The sequence below is a fragment of the Eptatretus burgeri genome, chromosome 15 (assembly GCF_056783735.1).
Source record: "Eptatretus burgeri isolate ZD-2024b chromosome 15, Ebu_testis_v1, whole genome shotgun sequence".
Taxonomy (NCBI): domain Eukaryota; kingdom Metazoa; phylum Chordata; class Myxini; order Myxiniformes; family Myxinidae; genus Eptatretus; species Eptatretus burgeri.
Window position 1 is genome coordinate 56,694,954 of NC_140975.1, and position 25,286 is coordinate 56,720,239.

A 25,286-nucleotide genomic window follows, 5' to 3' on the forward strand; every position below is an offset into this window, starting at 1 on the left:
GTGGGTAACCCTCCTTAAACCCCTTTCAAACCAGATTTTTCGAATGTCATTAACAAACTTTTGTCCATCGCAGGTGATGAAGGTTGTAGTCAAGTTTCATCGGAATTGTGTGTGTCGTTTCTGAGAAGTTGAAAGTATTTGTGGATGGACGATGTGCCATCCAATAAGCTCCCCAAAACGACGTTCCAGGTGAGCTAAAAAAAAAAAAAGAAGCAACATTTGAATCGCACTGAGACGGGGAGGATTAGAGGTAGGGAAGAAACATACCAAGGGAACACAGTTTCATCAGGAACCAGATTATAGTTAGGGGAGAAACATACCACTTGCATACATACTATGACCTCAACATACGAGCTTCACAATACATATTATTTGATCACGGCGGTATATAAGCACCATACTCGAAGCCTGAACATGGAGATGTTATAATAAACCTGTATAAAGCAATCTTTTTAATAACGGGTACACATGCAAGCACTGTAATAATTAAATTTGTGTTGTTGACAACATACCACTGCAAACTCAACATACAACCTTCACAACGCGTATTACTCGATCGCTTTTGAGAATAAACCGCAGTGCGTATAAGTACAAGACCCGATCAAGGCCTGAAGGCCAATTATCTAGTTTTAATTTTTCATTTGTTTATTTTATTTATCCAAAGAGAGCCCTCGACCTTCCGCTGGATGAAAGATGCGGCCATGCAAAATCTGGTTGCACTGGTTCCTGCAGCGCATGAATTCATAAATGAACAAACAAAAAAACAAACTTTCCTTTTTTTAGATACGTATTAGATTCACCAGCCAGACCTTCACAGGATCACCAGGAAGTGTCAATTCGAAACACAATACTCTATTGACTAAGAAGATTAATTTCCTCATTAAATATAACTTTTGTTCACACACATCTCATTAATTTATTGACGTCACTGCCCATCCATGTGGAAATATGTGATTTAAAAAGGGAGAATTCACCCATCGTGGATCTTATGACCAGCACTTTGCGTTGTCATCCCACAATGGTGGACAACAAAATAGAGTGGATTAACTTGTCTATGATAGAGGACTCTCCTTTATTAAAGCTGAATATTCCGATCACAGTTATGGAGTTGTTTGTCGGAGTGTTGGCTATTGGTGGTAACGCCATGGTTTGCTTAGCGGTGCTGCGGAACCGACACCTGCAGACAGTAACGAACCTGTTCCTCGTGTCTTTGGCTGTGGCAGACATCTGTGTTGGTGTGGTGATGGTTCCTGCAGACATCGTTACTCACTTAGGACTTCCCAAGCATAGTTTCATTCCTTGTGTGCTCATGCTCAGTTCCATTGTTGTCTTTCACCTGAGCACAACGTTCAGCCTCCTGGGTGTGGCCATCGAGAGATACATTGCCATCTTCAACCCTTTCCGCTACCAGGTGCATATTTGTATTTATTTACTCACAAGAGGTATTCAAGAGGGAAATTCTCTATATTTGTGTTTTACTGGGAGTTTTTTTCGAAGTTGATTCCTTTGCCACCGAAGATGGGCAGAGGTTATGTTTTCTCCCCTGTGTGTGTCTATCTGTCTGTCTGTCTGTCGGTTTGTTTGTCTGTCTGTAAGCAGATTATCTCAAAAAGTTGTGACAAATTTGGGGGACAGGTTGGGTGTTTGACAAGGACGAATTTATTCGATTTTGGTGAAGATCCGGATCCGAGAATTTTTAAAGTGATTCTTCACCACTGAGCGATTATGGCTAAAAACGATATGTCGCATGATATTTCGAAAAGTTGTGCACGAGTTACGACAAAACGAGGTGAATGAGTTGGTTCGGTGATGAGAACAAGCAGATTGGATTTTGGTTCAGGTTCAGGTCAAGATCCAACCTATCAGTGGGATGCAAAATGTAAACTGTTCAGCCTGGTGCAGGTACGCAAATCAACCGGGTGCTGTTCTCATTGTCTGTTTTGTGTGACTGTCTATGAGTAGGATATCTCAAAAAGTTATGGACGGATTCGGACGAAACTTTGTGGACAGGTTGGTGCATGCCAAGGATGAATTGATTAGATTTTGGTGAGGATCCGGATACTCGAATATTTTTTTGTGATTCTTCACCATTGAGAGTTCAAAAACTTTATCGCAGAGCACGATATCTCAAAAAGTTGTCGACGGGTTATAACAAAACTAGGTGTGTGACAGAGTACCGGTATAGTTTGCTCCCACATACCCATGAACTATAATCCTCTTATTTATACGGCACTGTGTTATATATATATATATATATATATATATATATATATATATATATATATATATATATATATATATATATATATATATATATATATATATATATATATATATATATATATATATATATATATATATATATATATATATATATATATATATATATGGCAAGGTGTATTTGAAGCTATTCAATCTGTTCCTGAAGCACATCGACACCCCCACCTCCGACATAAATAAGCACAAGTTTCAAGAGTGTCCATCACAATAAAATAGGAATGACAAGGTTGAGAGGCGAGTCGAGTCGAGATTTATCAGTCAAGATTAAGACGTCATATATTTAGAATGTGGCTCGTGGGATAGCTTTCAGGTATGCGCCACCCTAAAGGTATGTGCACTCGCCTCCTTTGACCTGTGCAGTCTGGTTTCCAATCCTGACCCACCTATAAACTTTCAACATGGTGTTTCACAAGCTGGGTGAGGCGACCCAAGAAGATGGGAATAATTGGTGCCATCGAGGGAGTAGTAAATATACAAGAGAAGTTATCCTTTGTTGCGCGGTACATTAAAAGAGCGTGCCATAATTTTTTGAATACAAGATGGGTGCCGTGAAATCACTGAAATATCACATTCTACACCTGCAAGAATAGTTGACCAAGTCGTTCCCATTATATATGTAGGAGCATAATTGCATGAGAGAACGGTTTGGTGGTTGAGTGGGAAAAACACTTGTTTCGTTGCCCTCACTATGCAATGTGGATTCGATTCCCATAGCTGTTTTGATTTTTAAGAGAAGCTTGGAAGCGTCTTCAGCTGTTTGAGATGTGCATGAAAATTTTTCTTATTGTGTGAGGCTTATGCAAGGACTTGTGCATGTACTGCATTTGATAAATGACAAGTGATGGTTGTTAATTGCTTTTCTAGAAGAGCATTGGGAGTCGTTAGACAACATTTATTTTCAGACATAAACCCTGTTTTCAATGCCAATGAGGGGTCCTTGTTTGTGTAGATTCTGGTTACGCGACGCAATGCACTCATCACCATCTTCATCACCTGGACCTTGTCCTTCATCATCGGACTCATGCCTGTCATGGGCTGGAACAAGGGCCCAACCATCGATGGCTCATGTGTCTTTGAACTCATCATTGACATGGGCTTCAGAGTTTATTTCATTTTCTTCGGCTGCGTGGTCACACCGCTTCTCATCATGTTCGTGATCTACGCGAGGATCTTCATGGAGGTCCAGCGGCAACTTCAGAAATTTGCGGATGGTGGGAAGGGAACGGCGCGGGTCAGTTCGGATACAGAGACTTAGGATAACACCTAAACTTTTTCAATTGTACTGTACTGTATTGTGCTTCGGTAACGTCTTATTTACATAATACGGAACAGTTGATGCGATAACTCAACGACTTTCGTTGGTAATTTACGGGGGTCGTTAAAAACGTTTTTGGAACAAGATCCTCACGAAAGTTGAAGAGACGCTCATTTTTCAAAAATAATTGGTCACCATACAAGTTTCCTCTCTTCTGATGTACCATACTCTATCATCAGAGCATCGATGCTGCCGAAGCAGTCTCCTGAGCAAGGGTAATACGAAATGGTTTGCCAATTCCTTCCCAGCAGCAGTCTGGGCAGGATTTTTGAATTTGTTCATGGTGCCAGCGATAGCTTACCTATTTTTTATGAAGCACACCGTGAGATCTTTAACGTCCACCAACTAATGCTATCAGCCCAGTATAACGTCCATCCGAGGGACGGCACTCATTGATGAGTCACCTTGCCTGTGAAACACCAGGATGAGAGCGTCCTCCAGGTCATCCTGTCAGTCCCCACGATACAAATTAATATAATTGATAAAAAAAAATAGAATCCCATGAATGCTCTTGACACCTTCGGGGCTTCCAATACATGTCGATACACGTTTTCAAAGCTCTGAGAACCAATCCTGGAAATATCGTCACTTCGTCTCAGATACTTGACAAAATCATTTGGGCAGAATATTGCATTTTTTTCAGGGTGCCCACAACAACTTTACTCCTCTTTTCGGAACACAGCGTGGGATCTTTATCGTACTCCAGCGACTAGTGCTCCGGTTTAACATCCATCCCTGCACCTGAAACAACAGGATGACAATTTATCGCCGAGTCGAGATTTGAACCCAGGTGAGACAGCTAATGGCAAGTGCGCATATATCTAAGCTCGTTATGCCAGCCTATTTATATGACCAGTACAAAAAAAATTATTGTCAAATGATACATACTTATGCATTGAAAAAGGAAAACATGCTTGCACTTTCCTCATTGATTTATATACAGAAACCTTGACCTGGCAGGATAGCTTAGCACTGAAAACACTGATCGACAGTGGACTTTATCGATCCCACAGCGTCTTTCATGAAGAATTAGCCAAGTTATCGCCAGCACTCTGAACAAATTCAAAATCAATGTGTCTGTCAGTGGAACGAACATGTGGCCTGGCTAGCCAGTTCTTTAAAGATGTTGGCTAAAAACATTCCCTGAGTGACCACACAAGAAGTTGGGATGAGTAAATCTGAAACACCAAAAAGTACTGGAAGCTCGATAGATATCCAGAGAGACATGGCCCTGATCTGTTGTTTGAAATTTTGTGTGTCCATCAGTTGTTGGTGGAATACATGGCCGTAACTCTGGGTAGACGAGGCCTACTCAAAATTTCAGAGCCTGTGAATACATTTTTCTTTTTACCTCTGCCACCGAAGGTGAAGGAGGTTCTGTTTTCACCCCTTTCTGTCTGTCTGTTTGTCTGTGTACAGGATATCTCAGAAAATTGTGGACGGATCCGGATGAAATTTTGTGGATGGATCCGGATGAAACTTAGTGGACAGGTTGTGTGTGTGTGTGTGTGTGTGTGTGTGTGACCACGATGAATTGATTTGATTTTGAAGATCCGAATCCGGATTCGACTGCTATAATTTCTTTTGTGATCCTTCACCATTGAGAGATGGGGCTCAAAACGATATATAGCACGATATCTCAAAAATGTATTGTGTCAGATATGTGTTTGTGTATCAGGCATTACGTGGCGGAGGTACGTGCTCTACCGAGCGCCCTTCTTGCTACGTGTTACCAATAAAGTCTCTTCTAGTCTTCACGAACAAGGGGTATTTATTCAGAAACATGTTGAGTATTCTTAGATTTTTCTAAAGCCTTCTAAAATATCTGATTCATCAACCAATATTTTGTTTTGGCCAACGCAAAAAATCTGCCTTCATTTATAGCCCTGGTAGAATAGCTGAGTGAGGGGTGGGATAGATCTGATGATCAGAGATTAGGTCCCAAACTCGAGTCCCTAATTTCTTGAGCCAGTCACCTTACCCGTGAAACGGACACCAGGCTTGCTTTTTCAGTTGACGATTGTACTTTGTTCCAAGAAAGTTTTGAACACCGCTCATGTGAATATCAGGATTAATGGGTGTACTCAAGCAGATGAGAAAGCTAAAAGTTTGTATAATAATGTATGAAATCCACTTAATGAGCGATAACTGTTCTAATTTACTCCAAAAACTGATGCTAAAACTGCCATTCCCAGGACCACCAGGTTCAAGTGATGAAGAAGGAGATAAAGACAGCAACCTCCCTATTCCTCGTTTTATTTCTTTTTATTGTATGTTGTATACCCATTCAGATAATGAATTGTGTTTTTTTATTTTGTCCAACATGTTCTGTTTCGTTGATCTTAGTGTCAGTTTCTCTTGTGCTGTTTCATGCCAACTCTGTTGTTAACCCTTTCCTTTACGCCTTTCGCATGCGCTCCTTTCGATGCGCCTTCATCAACATCCTCCGATGTCAAAATAATGACACCAACAAATAGCTGCAGATTGCAGTGGAGTTTGGAGGACAAACAATATCAATCATATATGGCTCTGCTTTTCTTTTTACTTGCTTATTTTATTTAATCAAAATCAATTAACTGCATATCTATATACAGGTAAGCTGTGAATTGTACGCAGTGGCCCTTGACTTTGTTCTTTGGAAAGAATAAATTGTTTGAGGAAGACGAACGTTTTCCCTTTATACAAAAAATAGTTTTGATATGGTGTTGTAAATTATTTATAAATAAAATGCTCCCACGAACCAATAAATATAATGCTTATTAAATTTACTTGCACACAATCCTCTTCTTCTTTCCGATGCAGCACCGACCATCTCTGAGTAACTATGACGATCCAGAAAATGAAGAATCTAGTATAAAATCCAGTCGAGACACCGTGTCAGTGGGATTTTAATGAAAATACAAAAGTGCAGACACTCTTGCCTTTGGAAAGAATTCAACAATTGTTGCTCAAGAATCAAAAATAGATGGATGATTGTGATGAAGAGATGTGAGCCAATATCTTTAAAACTGAAGGGGAAAAGGAATTTTAATGGCTTGTTCAAATAAAAGCCAATTAGTATAATTGAAAAAGGCCATTGCTTATTGGATGTATATGTTCGGTGTGCACAGGGTTCTTTTTTCCAGATTGTCTGGGCACCCAAACTCTGTGGAACGAGACGGCATGGGGAGGTGATGGCTCCCGAGGGTTGCATCCACTCGCTTTGGTGTTAACCCACCACAGAGCACGTCTGTTTGACGCGGGGGAAACGAGCCTGCCGCGAGCCGACGACAAATTTAGATTTTCTGCACGTTTTTCCTTACGGAACAAACCCTTAGGTTGTTCTGTATGAACTAAATAGGGGACTGTGGAACCTATTCAGAACAAGGAACCTCCTCACTAGCCACAGAATGTTCTACAAAAATCAATGCATTCTGAGAATGTACCTGCTGAGGAGAGAAGGAAGTGGTGGCCTAATGGAACACAATCAAGTGCACAAAGTGATGACTATAGGATTAGCAGAGTACGTGAAATGTTCAACAGACTACCGAGTACAACAAGCCAAAAAAGGTATCTCTCACTCACCTTGCAAAAAACTTCCAAAAACAGGTGCGAATAGAAGATGTCACACACTAAATTGAAATGGCAACAAATACAGTGCCAATGATTGCCGAAAAGACAAAAGAAAAATACAGGATGAAATAACAACAGATATCTCATGACAACTGGGAGAAAGACAAAAGAGCAGGGAAATATAAAAAATAGTTGGACAGATTGGGAATAAACAAAGAAGGATCATTGGAATGGCTAAGAAGAGGTCAGCTCAATTGGGATGGAGAACGGGTCATTATAAATGTCGAAAGCCAAAGACACTACATGAATGGCTTTAAAAAATATATAGGACGGCACATCCTGAAGCTCACCCGGATCAGGAGCAACAGTCACTCAAACCCCCGCAGCCCCCCTTAGACGCTGACTTTTTTTTTTAATGCTGTGAGCAAACTTTGGTACATGAAGGTTGTGGTCAAGTTTCATTGAAATTGTGTGTGTCGTTTGAGAAAATAGTAAATACCTATTTTTGGGGATCAAAAAACCCCCCATAGACCCCTTTAATGAGCACAGATTTTGATGCGGTCGAATAAACTTTAGTCCATCACAGGTGATGAAGGTTGTGGTCAAGTTTCATTAAAATATTGTGTGGAGTTTTGGAGAAGAGAGCAAATACATATTTTCTTTTTTGGGGGGGGGGGGTCAAAAAAACTCTCTTAAACTTTAATTATCACAGATTTTGATGCGGTCAATATACCTTCGTTCGGCAGCAGGTAAGAAGCTCGTGGCAACATTTCATCAAAATTGTGTGTTTGGTTCAAGCGATAATGGCTGGTGTTTACGGACTTACTGACTCGCTCACCTCCAGACACTGCTTGATCGCATAAGCTCACCTGACTAAACTCAACTCAACACTTTATCAATTCGCTCCTTAGCAACCTTTGTTTACCCTTAATCAACAGACCAACTCGCATTATGAGATCCCCAGCTACAGTGATTGATAATTAATTAATATATTAACTATTCATTATGATCACATGACAAGAAGGTGCAATAGCAGTATCATTTTTGGCCCCGCCCTAAGAGCATACAGCAAAAAATACAATTACAGACGCATTTTAAAACTTTTTCTCTAATGAAACGTTGTGTTATGCAATGAACATTTGGGGATGCATGAAATATGTAACAAGTTTTTAGATTTGACCCCTGGTTCATGCCTCAGGCAGTGGGGACTGCCTGGGACATGAATTTGGAGGTTTATCTTGAAATTCAAAATTTGATGTTATATTTGGTCATTCCTAGTGGAACTGTTTGCAATCTTTCAACTTTGCTTTAGATGAGAAGCGTGGGAATTTGTGATGGCACGCCCTCGTCTTCGCTCTAATATGGATTACATACATGAAGGAAAACGTTTCTGTATTTTCTTCTGCTGTCTATTCCAACAATGGTTTCCTTCCTTTTTTTATTAGTTTAAATGACTATCATTTTCTTTGACAGATTCTTCCATTTCCATGGATCTCCCTTCGACCCAATTGATTGCCATTCAGACTCACCATTGAAAACATTGCATATTCAACACTGGTGTTGACTTAACAGTTACGGTGGCTGGTTTAAAATCTTAGGGTGTCGAGGTAAAGCCCCTTTTTAACCATTGAATTACCACCAGGATGGTTGACTCAGCCTGTCATCCTTCTGAGGTTGGCAAAATGAGTACCAACTTGCTGGGAACAGGGAGCATTGCATCCACAGCACAGCCGCACCCCCAGAAAATGATACAGCCAAGCTGTTACAAGATACAGCCTTTATGATACAGTTACAAAATGATACAGCCAAGGTAAAGCAGACACAGGTTGCATATGAATAAATAAATAAATAAAATAAATTGCATATCTGAATGAGAGCGTCATCATGGCCCGAGTGCAGGATACCACTGTATAACACAAACACCAACCTTTTATTGACTCCTCCTGGCAAAAATGAAGTTCGTTTTTGAAGTAAACATTTACTGTCAAATTGTATATCTCTGAAATTGCCTTTATCTCCAGGAGATTTGCAAAATACGCCAAGTTTCCCCATTTATGCCTGATATTAGTTTCTTGCAACTCCATAGCAGGGCGACCTTTAGCATCCCCCCCCCTCCCCAACACACACACCTCCCCCTCCTAACAGGAGGGTAAGGCAATCTTCAGCATTCCTCCTCTCTCCCAACAGACAGGGACGACCGACCTCTCGGTGGTGGAGAAATGATAAGCCCATCGACTCAGCTTCAGCGTGGGAGAGTCCAATGATCTTGAAGGCCTCAGTTTCCACAGCATCAAGTTGAGCAAGATGTGAGGCATGGGAGCCAGCCCAGATGGGATCGAGCAGTACTCAATCAAGCTGTGAATGAAGGCCTTGTAGGTTGATGGGAGTTCAGATGTGCCAAGGAAGGACTTTGTATGACGGAGGATTCCCAGTTGACAGCTGGCTTTGAATGCCAACGTTGAAATGCGGTTTGCCTAAGAAATATCCTGGCTGATAGTGAGACTCAGGAGTTTGAATGACTGAACTTCCTCCAAAGGATTGTTAAGGAAGTCGATGGGAGGGTTTTCCAGATGATGTTTTCTGGGAGAAATAGTGGGAGTTTGAAGATTTGTCAGGATTGAAAGACATATTCCAGGTGTTTGACCAGCTTGTGATTGCTTTTGAAGGTCTGAAAAGAGGGAAGAGGCTGCAGCCTGCCTGTCTGAAGGACGAGAGATGTCATGGCAGAGGGTGGAGTCTTCAGCAAATAGATAAAGAGGATCTCCCAGAGATTCGGAGAGATAATTGATGAAGATCATTAATATGACTGGGCCCAGAACACTGCCTTGGGGCACTCCAGCCTTGACAGGGAGAGGAGATGAAAAGATTCCGTCGAGAACCACACATTGGCTAAAAGCATAGAGGAAGTCAGTAAGCCATGTGTGGAGTTGGCCTTGAATGCCAAAGGCAGAGAGTTTGGAGAGTAAGGCAGAATGCCAGACTGTATCGAAAGCTCAAGATATGTTCAGAGACGGCCCTGATCTCATGTCTGACATTGAGAGCCTCCATCCATTGTTGGGTGAGTATAAGCAGCATGTCCAAGGTGGAGTGACCTGGTATGAAAGCAACTTGGTGATCTGAGATGAGGTTGTTGGAGAAAAGGAAATATTTCATATCAACTCCGATAATGGATTCCATGACCCTGCTGATGATTGGAAGTAAGCTGATAGGTCTGTTGTTAAGCGGATCAGTTTTTTCTCCTTTCTATGTAGTGCAGCGATGTTATTGGATTTCCAAGCAGCTGGAAGATGACCGAGTGCAAATGACAGGGTGAAAATAGCAGAAAGAGGATGCGCAATAACAGCGGAGAAAGTTTTTAGGACACGTGAGCTGATGTCATCTGGTCCAGTCACAGAGTCAGAGTCTACGGTGAAAGAACCTTTTCCAACTCTCTGGCTCTCCTGAGAGTGGCCACACACTTGTTGCGGACCTTTTGTAATGCACTGAGATTGCCATTGGTTGAATTTGACTTCTAGGAAGAGAAGGCAAATCGTTTCAGAGCAACTGCCTCACCACAGGATTCAGTGTAGCATGGACAGGAAGAAGGGTCAGATAATTGAAAACATGATGGGGTGAATCTGTGCATAAGAGAGAGCAGGTTTCTATGGAAGAATTCCCAGGCTGAATTAACATCAGGGGCAATACATATGAGAGACCAGTCCTGAAGAGAGATTGCTGCTTGCAGCCCCTGCCAATCTGCTTGAGTGAAATGACAGACTGGCTGGCGTTGACACAGCTCTCTGAGAATAGACAGAGAGATGTTGACTTTCACAAGCATATGATCACATGAACCAATTGGAGTCGTGGAAAAGCAGGAGACATTTGTGGGAAAGTGAGTCATCACAAAGTCCAGAAGGGAAGATTTGCCATTGGGAGAAATCCAGGTTGGAAAGTTTACAGATTGAGTAAGTCCCATGGAGTCATAAAGTCGGAGGAGTTGGGAACGTCCTATGGGAGGAAGGATTCTGTTAAACAGATCCAGCAGCCTGGATTGAGAGATCTGTCAGGTTAGAGCGGACACCTCGGATGTTTGAGGTCGACACGGTTAGAAATTGGGAGAGGAGGAGCGTTGGGATGGTGCAGGATGGGGGGGGGCAAGGCTTTGCGGAGGGGAGGGGCAATGGGGGGTGGGAGGTGAAGACCATGTTGATGCCCTTTTCCAAAGAACAGCATAATCCAAAATGTTACCCTACTACGTGCTGTGAATATAAAGTATAATTTACAATTTCTTGGTTTTTCATCTTAGTGCCAATTAGTGGAGACTCTTTGTGGGATTGTGGAGGTGCGTTTTCTTCAAGGTATTGAACATGGAATTGTCTCATGAGGATGTTATAGCCACGTACAGCTCATTAAGTAAAGTGAGGTGTATTTGTCTGGTTGCTCATTCAGGTGTGAAAGTGGGTATTAAATGAGGTACTTCGACACTAAACCAAAACCTCTCATCCAGAACTTTGGCTTTTTATATCTATGCAATGACAGAGGGCAAACCAGAATTCGTTGATGGCTCCAATTCGACGAAAGATTCAGCTTTTCAGAAATTGAGTGTACCATACACCTTCGGAGAGTTATTTGTCGGTGTGTTGGCAATTGGTGGGAATGCCTTGGTGTGTGTGGCCGTACTGAAGACCAGAAGCCTGAAAACGGTCACAAACCTCTTCCTCGTTTCTTTAGCAATAGCAGACGTATTGGTAGGATTGGTGGTGATTCCTTCGAATATTTTGACGCACATAGGACTTCCCAAACATCACTTCATTCCTTGTGTTCTAATGGTTAGTTCGATCGTCGTTTTCAACTTGAGCTCCATTTTCAGTCTCCTGGCCATTTCCGTTGAGCGCTACATCGCCATCTTCAACCCCTTCCGCTACCAGGTACGAACGATCCACACTCAAATCAATTTCAAATGTCGTCACTCCTAAAATCGCTTGATTATACCATCTTCAATCAGATTTGTTTCTTTGGTTCTGTTTTCTGTCGTGGGGAAATTAAAACCATTCCGCAGTTAGTGTCTTCCACCGCCTGCGATAAACACTCGTGATTGAGGTAGGAAAACGATAAATGTTCAAAAGGCTCTGCACAGGTAAGATATCATGTTCGAGTCGCATTCTCACCCGATCATATACCCTTCAGAAAGCAAACGGTGTCACGAGTTTCAATGTAGAATGATCACATTATGAGAGGGAGTCAATTAAAGTTTTCCCCTGAAACCTGAAGGAATGCCTTTGCAACTGTGACAACTCGGAACGGATGTCACTCCTGTTATATTTTAGATTTTTGCTCTGATTTATGGCTATTTTTGGTGTGGTATGGAATAATCTAGAGGTATGTGCACCTGCATCTGGGCTGTGTACCCTGGGTTCGAATTCTACCCCAGCTGTGAGCCGTTTCACAGGCCAGGTTATTTATTAATGTGCGTGCGTCGTCCCTATCCCTCGGATAGATGTTAAACTAGGCGTCCCCGTATGCCGGAATTAGTTGGTGGAAATTAAAGATCCCATGGTGTTCTTCATGAAGAGTAACGCTTGTAGCAAGGTAGTATGTACACATTTAGGACACGGGGGACCAAAAAATGAAAGTCATATGAAATTAACAAATTGATCAAATTGATCAAATTGATCAGTGTTCATTCAGGTCATAAATATATATGCACATAAACTTAACCATAGAAATACATGCTGTGATGAATCAAACTAACAGCTTGGGATTAAAAGTGCAGATTTCCTAAAAACGTCACGTACTTCCTAATGACCTTTGATGTTCTGTATACTAAACACAAACTGGCCTTTGGTATTGATGTTTATATCATAGGGCCATGTTGGTAAATTTATTCTATGGTTATAAAATCAAGCTTACAGCTACCAGTAATTTCGTAGCAGCTTGGTAAATGCAATTTGTTACGTACTTCCGAACATTTTTGAACCAATCATGAAAGTGAACCTAAAAACTGGTATGTAGTAATGATCCATGTTGAAACTTGCCATTTTAAATCATCACTTTATGCAGAAGTAAACTGCTATTTAACATGTTCTATCAGATGCATTTCAAATTTCTGGAATAAGATTTTGTAAGCTTCACTATGACTTGGGGGAATTTTGCAAAATCTGAGATTTTACACATTTGAAGGTGCCAAGATATCTAGAAAGTTATAAGAAATGTACTGTTTCGAGGAATTGTTCTATTCTTATGTATAATGATATATATCAAACAAAAAATGCATTTTCAACCATTTTGGACAACAGATACAATCTTACATGTAACTCATTTCTAAAAAATGAGCTATAAAAATGGAAAAAAAATAGTCTGTGTTTGGATAAAAAAAAACATGCTTTGTAAGCAACTATATCCATAGGACCCATAGCAAAGTATACATTTTCTGAAAGCACAGACACTTGGGCATTATATAACATTAAGATTGTTTATCTTATTAAAACTGGGTTCAATTTCTAAGCTTTCTCCTCATTTAGGACCACAGTGTACACAATACCATGCTACAAGCCGTAAGCCAATTTTTGCTGGAACGTGGAATACATGAAAATAAAATACTCTTACAAATAATTAATACAGCGTTCCTTTTTATTTTCGGAATCATAAAAGAATGGGAAACTTACCAAAAGCAGTTGGAAGCAAAATAGGACTGAAAGGAGGAGGAAAGTGAATGCACATAAAAGGAAGAACGGAAAAGAGAAAGAGCATCTTCAAGAGAAGCACCGGATCATGGTGGTGTCATCTGAAGGTGGAGGAAATCATTCAAGATCATCGGCATGCATTGAGATGAGGCAAAGGAGATTTTCCTTCAGCAAATCGGGGATCCTTTGGATTGTCGGCCCAAAGGACACAACATGTTGTTTTATGTTCTGTGTACATGGATGAAAAAGACACTGCATGTGGAATGCGTGGCATCGACATAGTACGTCCGCAATGTTTGAGCAACCACTCAACGATTTGGGGCAGGCAGGATAGCCTCCTCGAGGTGTGTGAACTCACCCTGATCTGTCTAGCCTGGTTCGAATATCGACCCAGCTTTCACCTGTCATCCTGGAGTTTCACAAATATGGCAAGGCATCGATGTGTGTATGTGTGCTCTCCATCGGGTGGACATTAAGCTGGAGGACCCCTCTCAAGTATTGGTGAGTTTTTGCCAGCACCCTGAACAAATTACACATCCGTGAGCAAATCACCTTCAGTCTAACATAATGCATGGCCAGCCGGTTCGTGAAAGACTTTGACCACACTGTTACCAAATCGACTCCACAAAAAAAAAGTGTCAATAATTGGAGCCATTAATAAAGAGTGGCGGCAGTGGTTGTATAAATCTTCATTACTCTCTGTTTTCCAAATTTTCATCGCATTCTCCTCCATCCTCCCCTTTTGATTATATCACAAAATCATGAACACTGCTCAAACTGCCTTGATCCCTCATTTGTGGAGTATAGAGATAGCTGCTCATTGCTCCACGAATCCTCCACTGAGCAGCATTTTATCTCAATCTGCATCAAGAAACACTCTCTTGCTGTGTATGCAATTAAGTGTTGAACAAGAAAATAATTCACAGTGCATGTATATACTGGTTCTGGTGTGAAAAACTCTGACATTTACATTTTTCTATTCTGATGCAGAAAGAAACTAAAGCTTTTGTGTCCCATTTACATACGCCTTGATGAAAAAGAATGTCTAATTCAAATAATCAAATTTCTACACAACATACCTTGATATAAACCACTCGTGAGTACTTCCATCCTTTTCCTTCAAAACCGTTGAAATTCTACTCCTGACACTTTCAAATAACTTTGTTATAAACTCTTGTGAAATGGTGTTCCACGCTTCTTCCAAGACCTTCCAAAGACCATCTAAGTTGCTGGGATTCTTTTTTACTTTTTATTTGTCCAAATAATCCCAAACAGCTTCAGTTATATTGAAGTCCGGGTTTGAGAGGGCGATTCCATGCCTTGATGTACTCCAACTTCCTCTTTATTTTTCAAATAATATTTAATTATTCGAGCTGATTGTTTTGGATTATTATCTTGCTGTAAGATGAAGTTTGGACCAAAAAGTCTTGGACAACTACAGATATCATGCTGGTTTAAAATTATTTATTTGTTCTTTTCGCTGCAGTCAATATTCCATTCCATTTACAGTAATTTTCCAAAACCACTTGAGGATATGCACCCCCAACCTTGACTTGAACATCCTCCATGCTTATTTGTTGACTTCAGGAAAGACTCTTTATAAGTTTCAATTTCCATCGTCTCACATGTTGTCTTAAGCCTGGCGTTGGCTTTGCGGTTATGGTAGTGGCTTGGGATCCTCGGGTCCTGAGTTTGAGCCCTGTTGGCTGCTGAATTAACACCAGGGGGGGGTGACTCAACCTGTCATCCTTCTGAGGTTGGTGAAATGAGCACCAGTATATTGGTAATAATTATATATAATATTGGTAATAATACCAGTATATTGGTAATAATTATATATAATATTGGTAATAATACCAGTATATTGGTAATAATTATATATAATATTGGTAATAATACCAGTATATTGGTAATAATTATATATAATATTGGTAATAATACCAGTATATTGGTGATAATTGAGGTAACACCGGTCAACGAGCGTATTATGAGATTAAGGATTCGTCACTCCTTTGGTGTCATTTCCCTGGTCTCTGTTTATGCTCCGACTGAGGCGAGTGATCTCACCGTGAAGGATGCATTCTACGCCACACTCGAGTCTGTGGTTGATCAGTGCCCCAGACGAGATACACTTCTAGTCTTGGGGGATTTCAATGCATCGACTGGAACTGCTAGGGATGGTTATGAGGTGTGTGTTGGTCCCCATGGGTCAGGAACTATGAACCAGAATAGCACTAAGTTCCTTGACTTTGCAAGAAGTCATGGACTTAGGGTGGCTGGTTCATGGTTTCAGCGCCCACAAGCTCATCGCTGGACTTGGTATTCCAACGCTGGCGGTGTGGCAAAGGAGATTGACCATGTCCTCATTGACGGTCGTTGGAGGATGATCCAGAACTGCAGGGTCTACCGGAGTGCTCAGTTCCTCAGTACTGACCACAGGCTTGTTGTAGCAACTCTAAAGCTGCACCTTAAATCCTGGAGAATGGGACCATCCCAGCCTAGGCTGGATGTTGCCAAGTTCAGGGATGAGAGAGTAGCTGAGGAGTTTGCGAACAGGCTGAGTGGACACTTGGGGGGTCTGGGTGCTTTGGGGGATCCTGAAGAGTTGTGGAGTGCCTTCAAGACCACCGTCCTTGATGTTGCCGTTGGATGTCTTGGAGCTCACCGCAGGGCAAAGAAGAATTTTTTCTCTCAAGGGACACTGGATACCATTGACCAGAGTCGCAGGGCCAGGATGAATGGCAGAGCTGAGCTGTTCAGGGAGCTGAGGCGTAAAACTGTACGTGCACCGAGGGTGGACAAGGAGGCCTATGTGCGAGGAATCTGTGAGGGGGTAGAGCATCACCTGTGGACAGGTGATTCTCATCCCGCTTACAGGGGAATTTGCGCATTGCGTTCATCCAAGCCCATCCCTCGGAGCACTGCAGTTCGAGCAGAGAGTGGTAGGCTCTTGACAGAGGAGTCTGAAGTGAAGGCCCGCTGGGCCGGTTACTTTGAGCGGTTGTACCAGGCTGATCCCCCAGCTGTCGAGTTGGACGTCAAGGGTGTTACAATCCCTGTTGCTGACCCTCAAATCAACTGTGGTCCACCGTCGCTTGTGGAAACACGGACTGCGGTGAACCAGTTAAAACGGGGCAAAGCTCCAGGGATCTGTGGCATCCATGCCGAACTTCTCAAGGCTGGTGGAAATGCTGCACTCGTGTCGTTGCATGCAGTTTTGTGCTCTGCCTGGAACACAGGCATCATCCCAACTGACTGGAAGAGGGGCCTTGTTGTTCCTCTCTGGAAAGGGAAGGGTGATCGCCAAGACTGCAACAACTACCGAGGGGTGACGCTGCTCTCAGTGCCGGGCAAGGTCTTTGCTCGGATAATTCATGATAGGGTTCGCCACAATCTGTTTGAGCACCAGCGTCCAGAGCAGTCAGGCTTTACACCAAAGAGGTCAACGATTGACCGTATCCTTGCCCTTCGTGTCCTCACCGAACGCAGACGAGAGCTTCGGCAGGGGCTGCTTGCAGCCTATGTTGATCTCTGTAAAGCGTTCGATTCAGTGAATCGGGATGTCCTCTGGAGGATTCTTGGTCTTCGGCGGGTGCCACCAAAACTGATCGATCTGATGTCTGAACTGTACTCTGGTACTGAGAGTGCTGTGAAGTGTGGTGGTACCATCTCTGACTTATTTGCAGTTGTTACTGGAGTTCATCAGGGGTGTGTACTGGCCCCCACACTTTTCAGCACTTGTATGGACTGGATTTTAGGGAGGATGTCAGAGAGATCAAGCTGCAGTGCATCGTTTGGGAATGTCAAGATCTCGGACCTTGATTTTGCAGATGATGCAGTCATCTTTGCGGAGACTTTAGATATCCTTTTGGGGGCCCTCGAGGTGCTGAATGAGGAGTCGGAGCCGCTGCGATTACGGGTTTCCTGGGTCAAAACTAAGATCCAGGCTTTCAATGACATCTTGGATGCTGCTGTCCTGTCTGTGCCCGTTTGTGGTGAGGATGTTGAGGTCGTGGAGAGATTCACTTACCTTGGCAGTGATATTCATGTCTCTGCCGGCTGTGCGTCAGAGGTCAATAGACGTCTGGGTCGGGCCTGGGGAGTCAAGGATTCACTCGATAATGGGGTGTGGCACTGCCGGTACCTGTGCGGGAAGACGAAAGTCCGAGTCTTCAGGTCCTTGGTGCTTCCAGTCTTGCTCTATGGATGCGAGACTTGGACTCTGACCAAGGATCTGAGACGGAGACTTAATTCCTTTGGTACCAGGTCTCTTCGGAGAATTCTTGGCTATCGCTGGTCGGATTTTGTGTCTAATGAGCGGTTGCTGTGAGACTCGGATGAGATTTGTTACCTGCATAGTCCGTGAGCATCAGTTGCAGCTGTATGGACATGTGGCTCGTTTTCCTGACGCTGATCCTGCTCACCAGATTCTCTCAGCGAGGGAGTCTCATGAGTGGAGGAGGCCAGTGGGCCGACCACGTGCCTCGTGGTTGCAGCAGGTTGACCATCATCTCAAGGAGATGGGGATTGGCCTGGCATCTGCCTGGGGGATGGCCAGACAGAGGCCCCTGGAGTACCGGCGGAAAGTGGACGCAGCGACGCGCTGTTCTGGCACATGCTCCCATACCTGACATATATTGGTAATCAGGGCACTGCACCAGCAGCATTACTGTGCCCCTGACCAATGATACAACCAGCAGCCAAAATGGCAGCACATGACGGGAACATATTGTTTTAGATTAGATCCAAATCACTGAGACTTTGAATGATCGGTCGAAAACACCTTTGACCATTGTTCCAGAGTCCAATTTTTGTTTTTACGTCTGCCACCGAAGGTGGATGGAGGTTGTATTGTCACACTTGTCTGTTGTCTCTCTGTCTGTTTGTTTGTTTGTGAACAAAATATCTCAAAAAGTTGTTGATGGAATTGGACCAAATTTTGTGGAGAGTTTGGGTATGTGACAAGGATGAAATGATTAGATTTTGGTGAAGATCCAGATGTGGATCTGAGAATATTTTTTAGTGATTCATCACCATTGAGTGATTGGGCTAAAACGATATGTACTGTGGCTGGATATCTCAAAAAGTTATGGACAGATTTGGACAAAACTTGGTGGATGAGTTGGTTAGGTGACAACAAGAAGCCAAGTAAATTTTAGTAAGGTCTGAATTCAGATCCAGCCTATCAGGGGGTTACAAAACGTAAACTAATCAGCCTGGCCGAGGTATGCTCTCCACCGAGTGCTGTTCTAGTCTTGTTTATAATTTAGCCTTTTAATCTTGTTTCCCTTTCTTAAAAGATGTTTATTTACTGCAACACATCCTTTAAGTCCTGATTTCAAAAGTGAACTTCGTATTGTTGATGGATGACGACACCTGAGCCTTCTGCCAGTTCTGTTGACAATTCAATGCTTGTATTCTTTCTATTCCTTAATGATATGATCTTCATGTATTTTTTTTTTTTGTATACCTTGTCGAGGCTCGTATGAGAGCTAACACACAACGCACATCAAGGGGGGCATGAGACAGGAGGGGAGGGAGTGGGAAGGACAAAACAGTGGGGAACAGAGACATTAGGAGATCTGTGGAAGGGAGAGGGATGGGACGGGGAACAGGGGGAATAGAAGATGGATATTACAGGGACTTTCAGGAAGGAAAGCAGGGAATTTGATGGAGGTGGGATTGGGTGGATTATCAGGGGTAGAAAAGATCGAGGATTTGGATGGGGGATGATAAGAGGTGGTGGTGAACAGCTGTTTTGAAGGCCTGGAGGGAAGAATGGGAATGAATAGAGTGAGGGAGTTTATTCCAAAGGCGGGGAAAAAGAGGAATGAAAGAGTGAAGATGAGCAGTGATTCGTGATTTTGGTAGTTTTACCAGAAGGGGGTTGTTGGCAGACCTTGAGCGCCCTGCGGAAATGTGGTGGGGACAAATTGCAGAGAGAGCACGGGGGGGGGGGCAAGGCTGGAGAGGAGATGATAGAAGACAGAAAGACCACCGACCAACCTGCGGTGATTGAGTGAGAGCCCAAAGACTCAGTCTCATTGCGGGAGATGCCAATTATCCAAAATGCCTTGGTTTCGACAGCGTGAAGCCGAGAAAGGTGGGAGGCAGGAGCACTAGCCCAGAGGGGAGAGCAGTACTCCATCAGGCTGGGGACAAAAGCTTTGTAAGTGGTCAGGAGCTCAGGTGGGCCGAGGAAGGACCTTGCACGACGGAGGATTCCCAGTCGGCGACTGGCTTTGGAGGCGAGGTTTGAAATGTGGCTTTTCCAGGAAAGGTCATGGTAGATAGTGAGACCCAGAAGCTTGAAAGAAAGGACTTCTTCCAGAGGATTGTTGAGAAAGTGGATGGGGGGGGGGGGTTCTAAACGGTCCTTTCGAAGAGACATAGTGAGAGTGTGAGATTTGTCTGGATTGAGAGACATGTTCCACGTGTTGGACGAGCTTGTGATTTTATCCAGATCTGCAGTGAGCGAAGAAGCTGCTGTTTGCCGGTCTGAGGGATGACCGATGGTACGGCAGAGGGAGGAGTCATCAGCAGAGAAATAGAGGATTTTCCAGAGAGTCGGAGAGATCATTGATGAAAACCAGAAAAAGAACAGGGCCCAGAACGCTACCTTGAGGAACTCCAGCCTGCACAGGAAGAGGGGATGAAAGAACTCCATTTAGGGCCACACGTTGACTGCGACAGGAGAGGAAGTCTGCGAGCCATGAGTGGAGATGGCCTTGAATACCATGGGCAGAGAGTTTGGTGAGTAGGGCAGGGTGCCAGACTGTGTCAATAGCACGTGATATGTCCAGGGATACGGCTCGGATTTCCTGTCTGGCATTGAGGACCTCCATCCATTGATGGGAGAGCAGAAGCAGCATATCCAGGGTAGAGTGACCTGGTCTGAAACCAAATTGATGATCAGAACTCAAGCCATTGGAGAAGAGGAAGGATTTGATGTCTGAAGCGATGATTGATTCCATAAACTTGCTGATGATTAGGAGAAGGCTGATTGGTCTATAGTTACAGGGATCTGTTTTTGCACCTTTTTTGTGCAGGGCAGTGATGTTTGCTGATTTCCAAGCAGATGGAAGATGTCCTTGAGTAAATGAGAGGGTGAATAGAACAGAGAGAGGGTGAGCAAGAGCAGAAGAGCAGGCTTTGAGGACACGTGGGCTGATGCCGTCTGTACCGGTTGCAGAATCTGAGCCGAGGTTTGACAGCAAGCTCTCCACCTTGTCAGGAGGAAAGGACACAGAGTCCAGGGACAGTTTGGTGCGACTGGGTAAAGTGGGTAGAGAAAGTGATGGGTTTAGGACACAAGATTTAGCTGCAAACACCAAGTTTAGGCATTCAGCTTTTTCACGTGCGGTATCAGCAGTGCTGCCATTTGAGGTAAGGGAGGGGATGGAGGGGGAACATACACCAGAAACAGATTTGATTAGACGCCACCAGGATTTTGAGAGGGAGAGAGGTTTGAGAGTTCAGACTTGAGATGAGAAAGATGTTGTTTTCTGGCTCTCCTGAGGGTAGATACACACTTGTTCCGAGCTTTATGGAAGGAACTGAGATTGCCCTCAGTTGGGTTTGCTTTCCATGAGGCAAAGGAAAGTTGTTTCAGGACAACTGCCTCGCAACAAGCTTCAGTAAACCAAGGGCGGGAGGAAGGGTAAGACAACTGAACACGAGAGGGGATAAATCTGTGCATGAGGGAGAGCAAGTTTCTTTGAAAGAATTCCCAGGATGAGTTGATGTTTGAGAAAGTAGTGATAGGAGACCAGTCTGTAAGTTTGATGGCTGCTCGGAGACCCTGCCAGTCGGCTTGAGTGAAATGCCAGACTCGATGGCGGTGAGGTGGTTCTCTGATAACAGCCAGAGAGATGTCCACTTTGACAAGGACGTGGTCAGAAGAACCAATTGGAGCGAAGGAAGAGCAGCAGATATTGTCAGGGAAATTTGTCAAAATCAGATCCAGAAGAGATGGAGTACCATTGGTTGAGATCCGGCTCGGGAAGTTGACCGATTGAGTCAGTCCCAATGAGTCGCAGAAAGCTTTTGCTGAGGTGCCATGACAGGTGAGAGAGGTACCCACACCTAGCCAACTGGCATGATGACAATTGAAGTCGCCACATATGAGGAAGAGCGAGTGTATTGATTATTATTGTGAAACAGTTTTTGGGATCTTCCAGTCCTGGGTTTGTCAGTTACAGATGATATTTCTCTGTACTTGTTGATTGTGCTTCGGATACCACAGCTTGAAAATCGAGTGATGTGAGCGATTTCATTCAATGTTTGTCCTTCTTAATGCAGAAACACAATTCTCTGGTCATCTTCTCCTGAAATTTTATTCATTTAGTTTTCAGCTTACAGTTAATCTGACATATATATATATATATATATATTGTTGCGGCTCTGGGTCAGGGCGAGAAGACGACGAGGGGGGAAAGCTATCTTGGGTTCCCACCAGACTCTCCGGAATCGCAGGCCGTCGCACACGGATAACCCTGTGACGCGGCGGGCGCTAATCGACTGTAAATGTCAATAACTCAACCACGTGACCTAGGGTCCTCCGTCTAAGGTTTAACGGGTTACCTAAAGTAATCATGTGATCTAATTATCGGGGAACACGCCCTTGGTACGCCTTGGCTGAACCGGCTCACCTTAACGGGTCAGATGCAGCCAAGCGAAACTGCCAAGGAACGTACCGGCTAGTAGAATGGATCGTTGGGAGATAAAGTCCCGGCTCGGCTTGGATAAGGACCATGCTGGACCAATGAAAGAAAAGACAAAAAAGAGCTGGGAACATTTTTACACAAGCATTTATTAATCAAAAGGTGAGGAAAAACAAATGTGGCACAGTGAATGGATTTATTATTGGATGCAAGTATGGATAGGAAGGAATTTATAGGGTGCGACAACAAGGCAAGCATCTTACTAAAGCAGACACAGAGCACACTTATGCTGATATATCTTCGACACTCTTTACTTCGGCGAGGACAGGCGCCATAACATACACACACACAAAATCTGATGAAGATGAGATAATCTGAAGAAATGACAGAAGTTGAGGGCTAACGACCTTGCAATACCTTGCATGGTCGGCCAACTGCGGAAACCAGTACATTTCGGGGGACGCTCTGCTGAGCGATCCCACCTTGAGAGTCGGCAGTGTTGACTCTTGCTTGGTTACTGTGCTGGGCTCAGCGCGTGCTCCGCACAGGTCCAGGGAATAGGTGAGGCTGACAGGCAAGGAAGGTGGGTGGAAGGCGGAGCCAGCTGGCAAATGTAGAGATCCCAGAGAGAAGCGAGGCGAGAGTGGGAGGACCCAGCAGGTGAGTGTAGAAGTCAAGAGCGAAGCAAGGCGAGACACACACTGAATGGCTTCACGATCCGCCATTTATAAGCCCCCATGGTGTAGGTGGGGTGACGACCTGAAGCGATGCGTAGTCACCCGACTCGTGCACTCCTATTGGACCCTGGGCCGTGCTGCCAGGCTCCTCCGGAAGGAAGTGGTCCCATTTGTACATCCGTCGCAACATGGCCGAGCCACAGAATTGTCTTGCACTGAACACCACGACATGAATCGCCTTACACCAAACCCCCGGGCCATGTTCTGGCGACTGGACAAGAGTCGTGTCGGTCCCGCATGCCCGTTGGGCACCCCCAGCACTCTGCGGTTAGCGCTATTCAACGCACTTGTTCCGTTTGCGCGCCACGTGGCCCGAGCAGTCTGGGCCGTGGAGCACGCCTCTGCTTGGTCGCGACTGCATCGAGGCGGAGGTGCGAGGAGTCACGGGATGACCTCTGCCGTTTGCGGGAGATATTGGTGGCTGAGGTGTCGAGTGAAGGTCGACAGTGAGATGCCGTTGTAAATCAACGTGCAGAGCCGAATAAAGATGTGCGCCATGCGCGTCCCGTACAGTGTGGTGGTGATTATCACAGGGCTGCGCGCGTGTCTGTTATCGTGCATTTGCACCTGCTTCGCATTGTATCATGGATTGGAGGAAAGGATTGGATATTAATCAGGGTTAAAAAGAAGACTGATATAATTATTAGATGCAGATTTGAATGAAAGGGCGTACCACACGCGTCCTGCAGAGTGTAGGTGTAGGTTATCACCGGGCTGTGCACGCCCCATATAGTCTGGTGGTGGAGAGTTTCTCATCATGATTTTCACATACGGCCGTCTGGGTGCGGTGCCTGTTTTGACTTATTTCATGGATAAGAGGAAAGTTGGAATGAAGAGAAAGATATAATTAGACCTCGCTAAAAGACCCACGCATAAAAGACCCACGCAACGCACTTCATCCCGTTAACCCATTAGATATGAGGGGAAGGTCTAGCTGCACGTATACTCATGAAAAACTGTCTGGGGATCACTGTATGTTGGGTGCCATTGCCTTAGAGGCATGTGGTTTTCGGAACCGCAACAATGTATATATATATATATATATATATATATATATATATATATATATATATATATATATATATCTTCTTCTTCTTCTTCTTTCAGCTGCTCCCGTTGGGGGTCGCCACAGCGGATCATCCATTCTGATCCGCATAATGATTTGGCACAGGTTTTACGCCGGATGCCCTTCCTGATGCAACCCTGGTCGCCTCTTACGACACAGGGATATGGTACACCTTTTCTAACCGGGGCATACACCGGGCCCAGTACACTGGTACTCACTTCGCCGACCTTGGAAGGATGACAGGCTGAGTCAACCTCCTGGTGTGTATTAATTCAAGCGGCCAACGAGGCTTGAATTCAGGACCTTTTGGATCCCAAGCCGCTACCCTAACCACTACGCCAACACCAGGCATATATATATATATATATATATATATATATATATATATATATATATATATATATATATATATATATATATATATATATATATATATATATATATATACAGTACATATATATATATATATATATATATATATATATATATATATATATATATATATATATCTATATCTGCAGAAATACACACACACACACACACACACACACACACACACACACACACACACACACACACACACACTTGCAAGGATTTACAAGGAAATCTAACAGGTGGAGGCCGTTCAGCCCATCATGCCTGCGCGAACACCATACAAATTAATCTGCACAATATCGAAGAAGAAAATGGGAAAAAAGTTTTTAATTAATGAAATAATTTTTTTCGTTTGGTTGTATGTATTCTTTTGTAGTTTTTCTATTTTATTTTTCTTTTCGTTCCTTCAAAGGAGGGGGCATGGGCTTGGTTAAAAACACATAAACATAACAACCCCCCTTGACAAGACCCCTATCAACAGCACTTCGTACACATGCACACAATCACCCATCAATGCTCAATCTTCCTAAAAGACCAATCAACATCCACACACCCCTCTATCTCCATAACTTCCAGGTACCTATCTAATTCTAATTTAAACTTATCTACTTTTTCTGCTGGCACGACCTTTCCAGG

General features: G+C 43.6%; 1 protein-coding gene across 1 annotated transcript in view; it reads left to right on the forward strand.

Annotated features, from left to right (window-relative positions):
* The first annotated feature begins 215 nt into the window (after nt 1-215).
* Nucleotides 216-25,286, forward strand: part of LOC147012239 (adenosine receptor A2a-like) — a 30,688-nt gene continuing 5,617 nt past the window's right edge. The window contains exons 1-5 of the mRNA XM_085856372.1: nt 216-1,411; nt 3,230-3,491; nt 5,791-5,942; nt 11,433-11,484; nt 11,666-12,054. Coding sequence (XP_085712498.1) covers nt 989-1,411; nt 3,230-3,491; nt 5,791-5,942; nt 11,433-11,484; nt 11,666-12,054 — 1,278 coding nt within the window. The 5' untranslated portion in view covers nt 216-988. The remainder of the gene's footprint in view (nt 1,412-3,229; nt 3,492-5,790; nt 5,943-11,432; nt 11,485-11,665; nt 12,055-25,286) is intronic.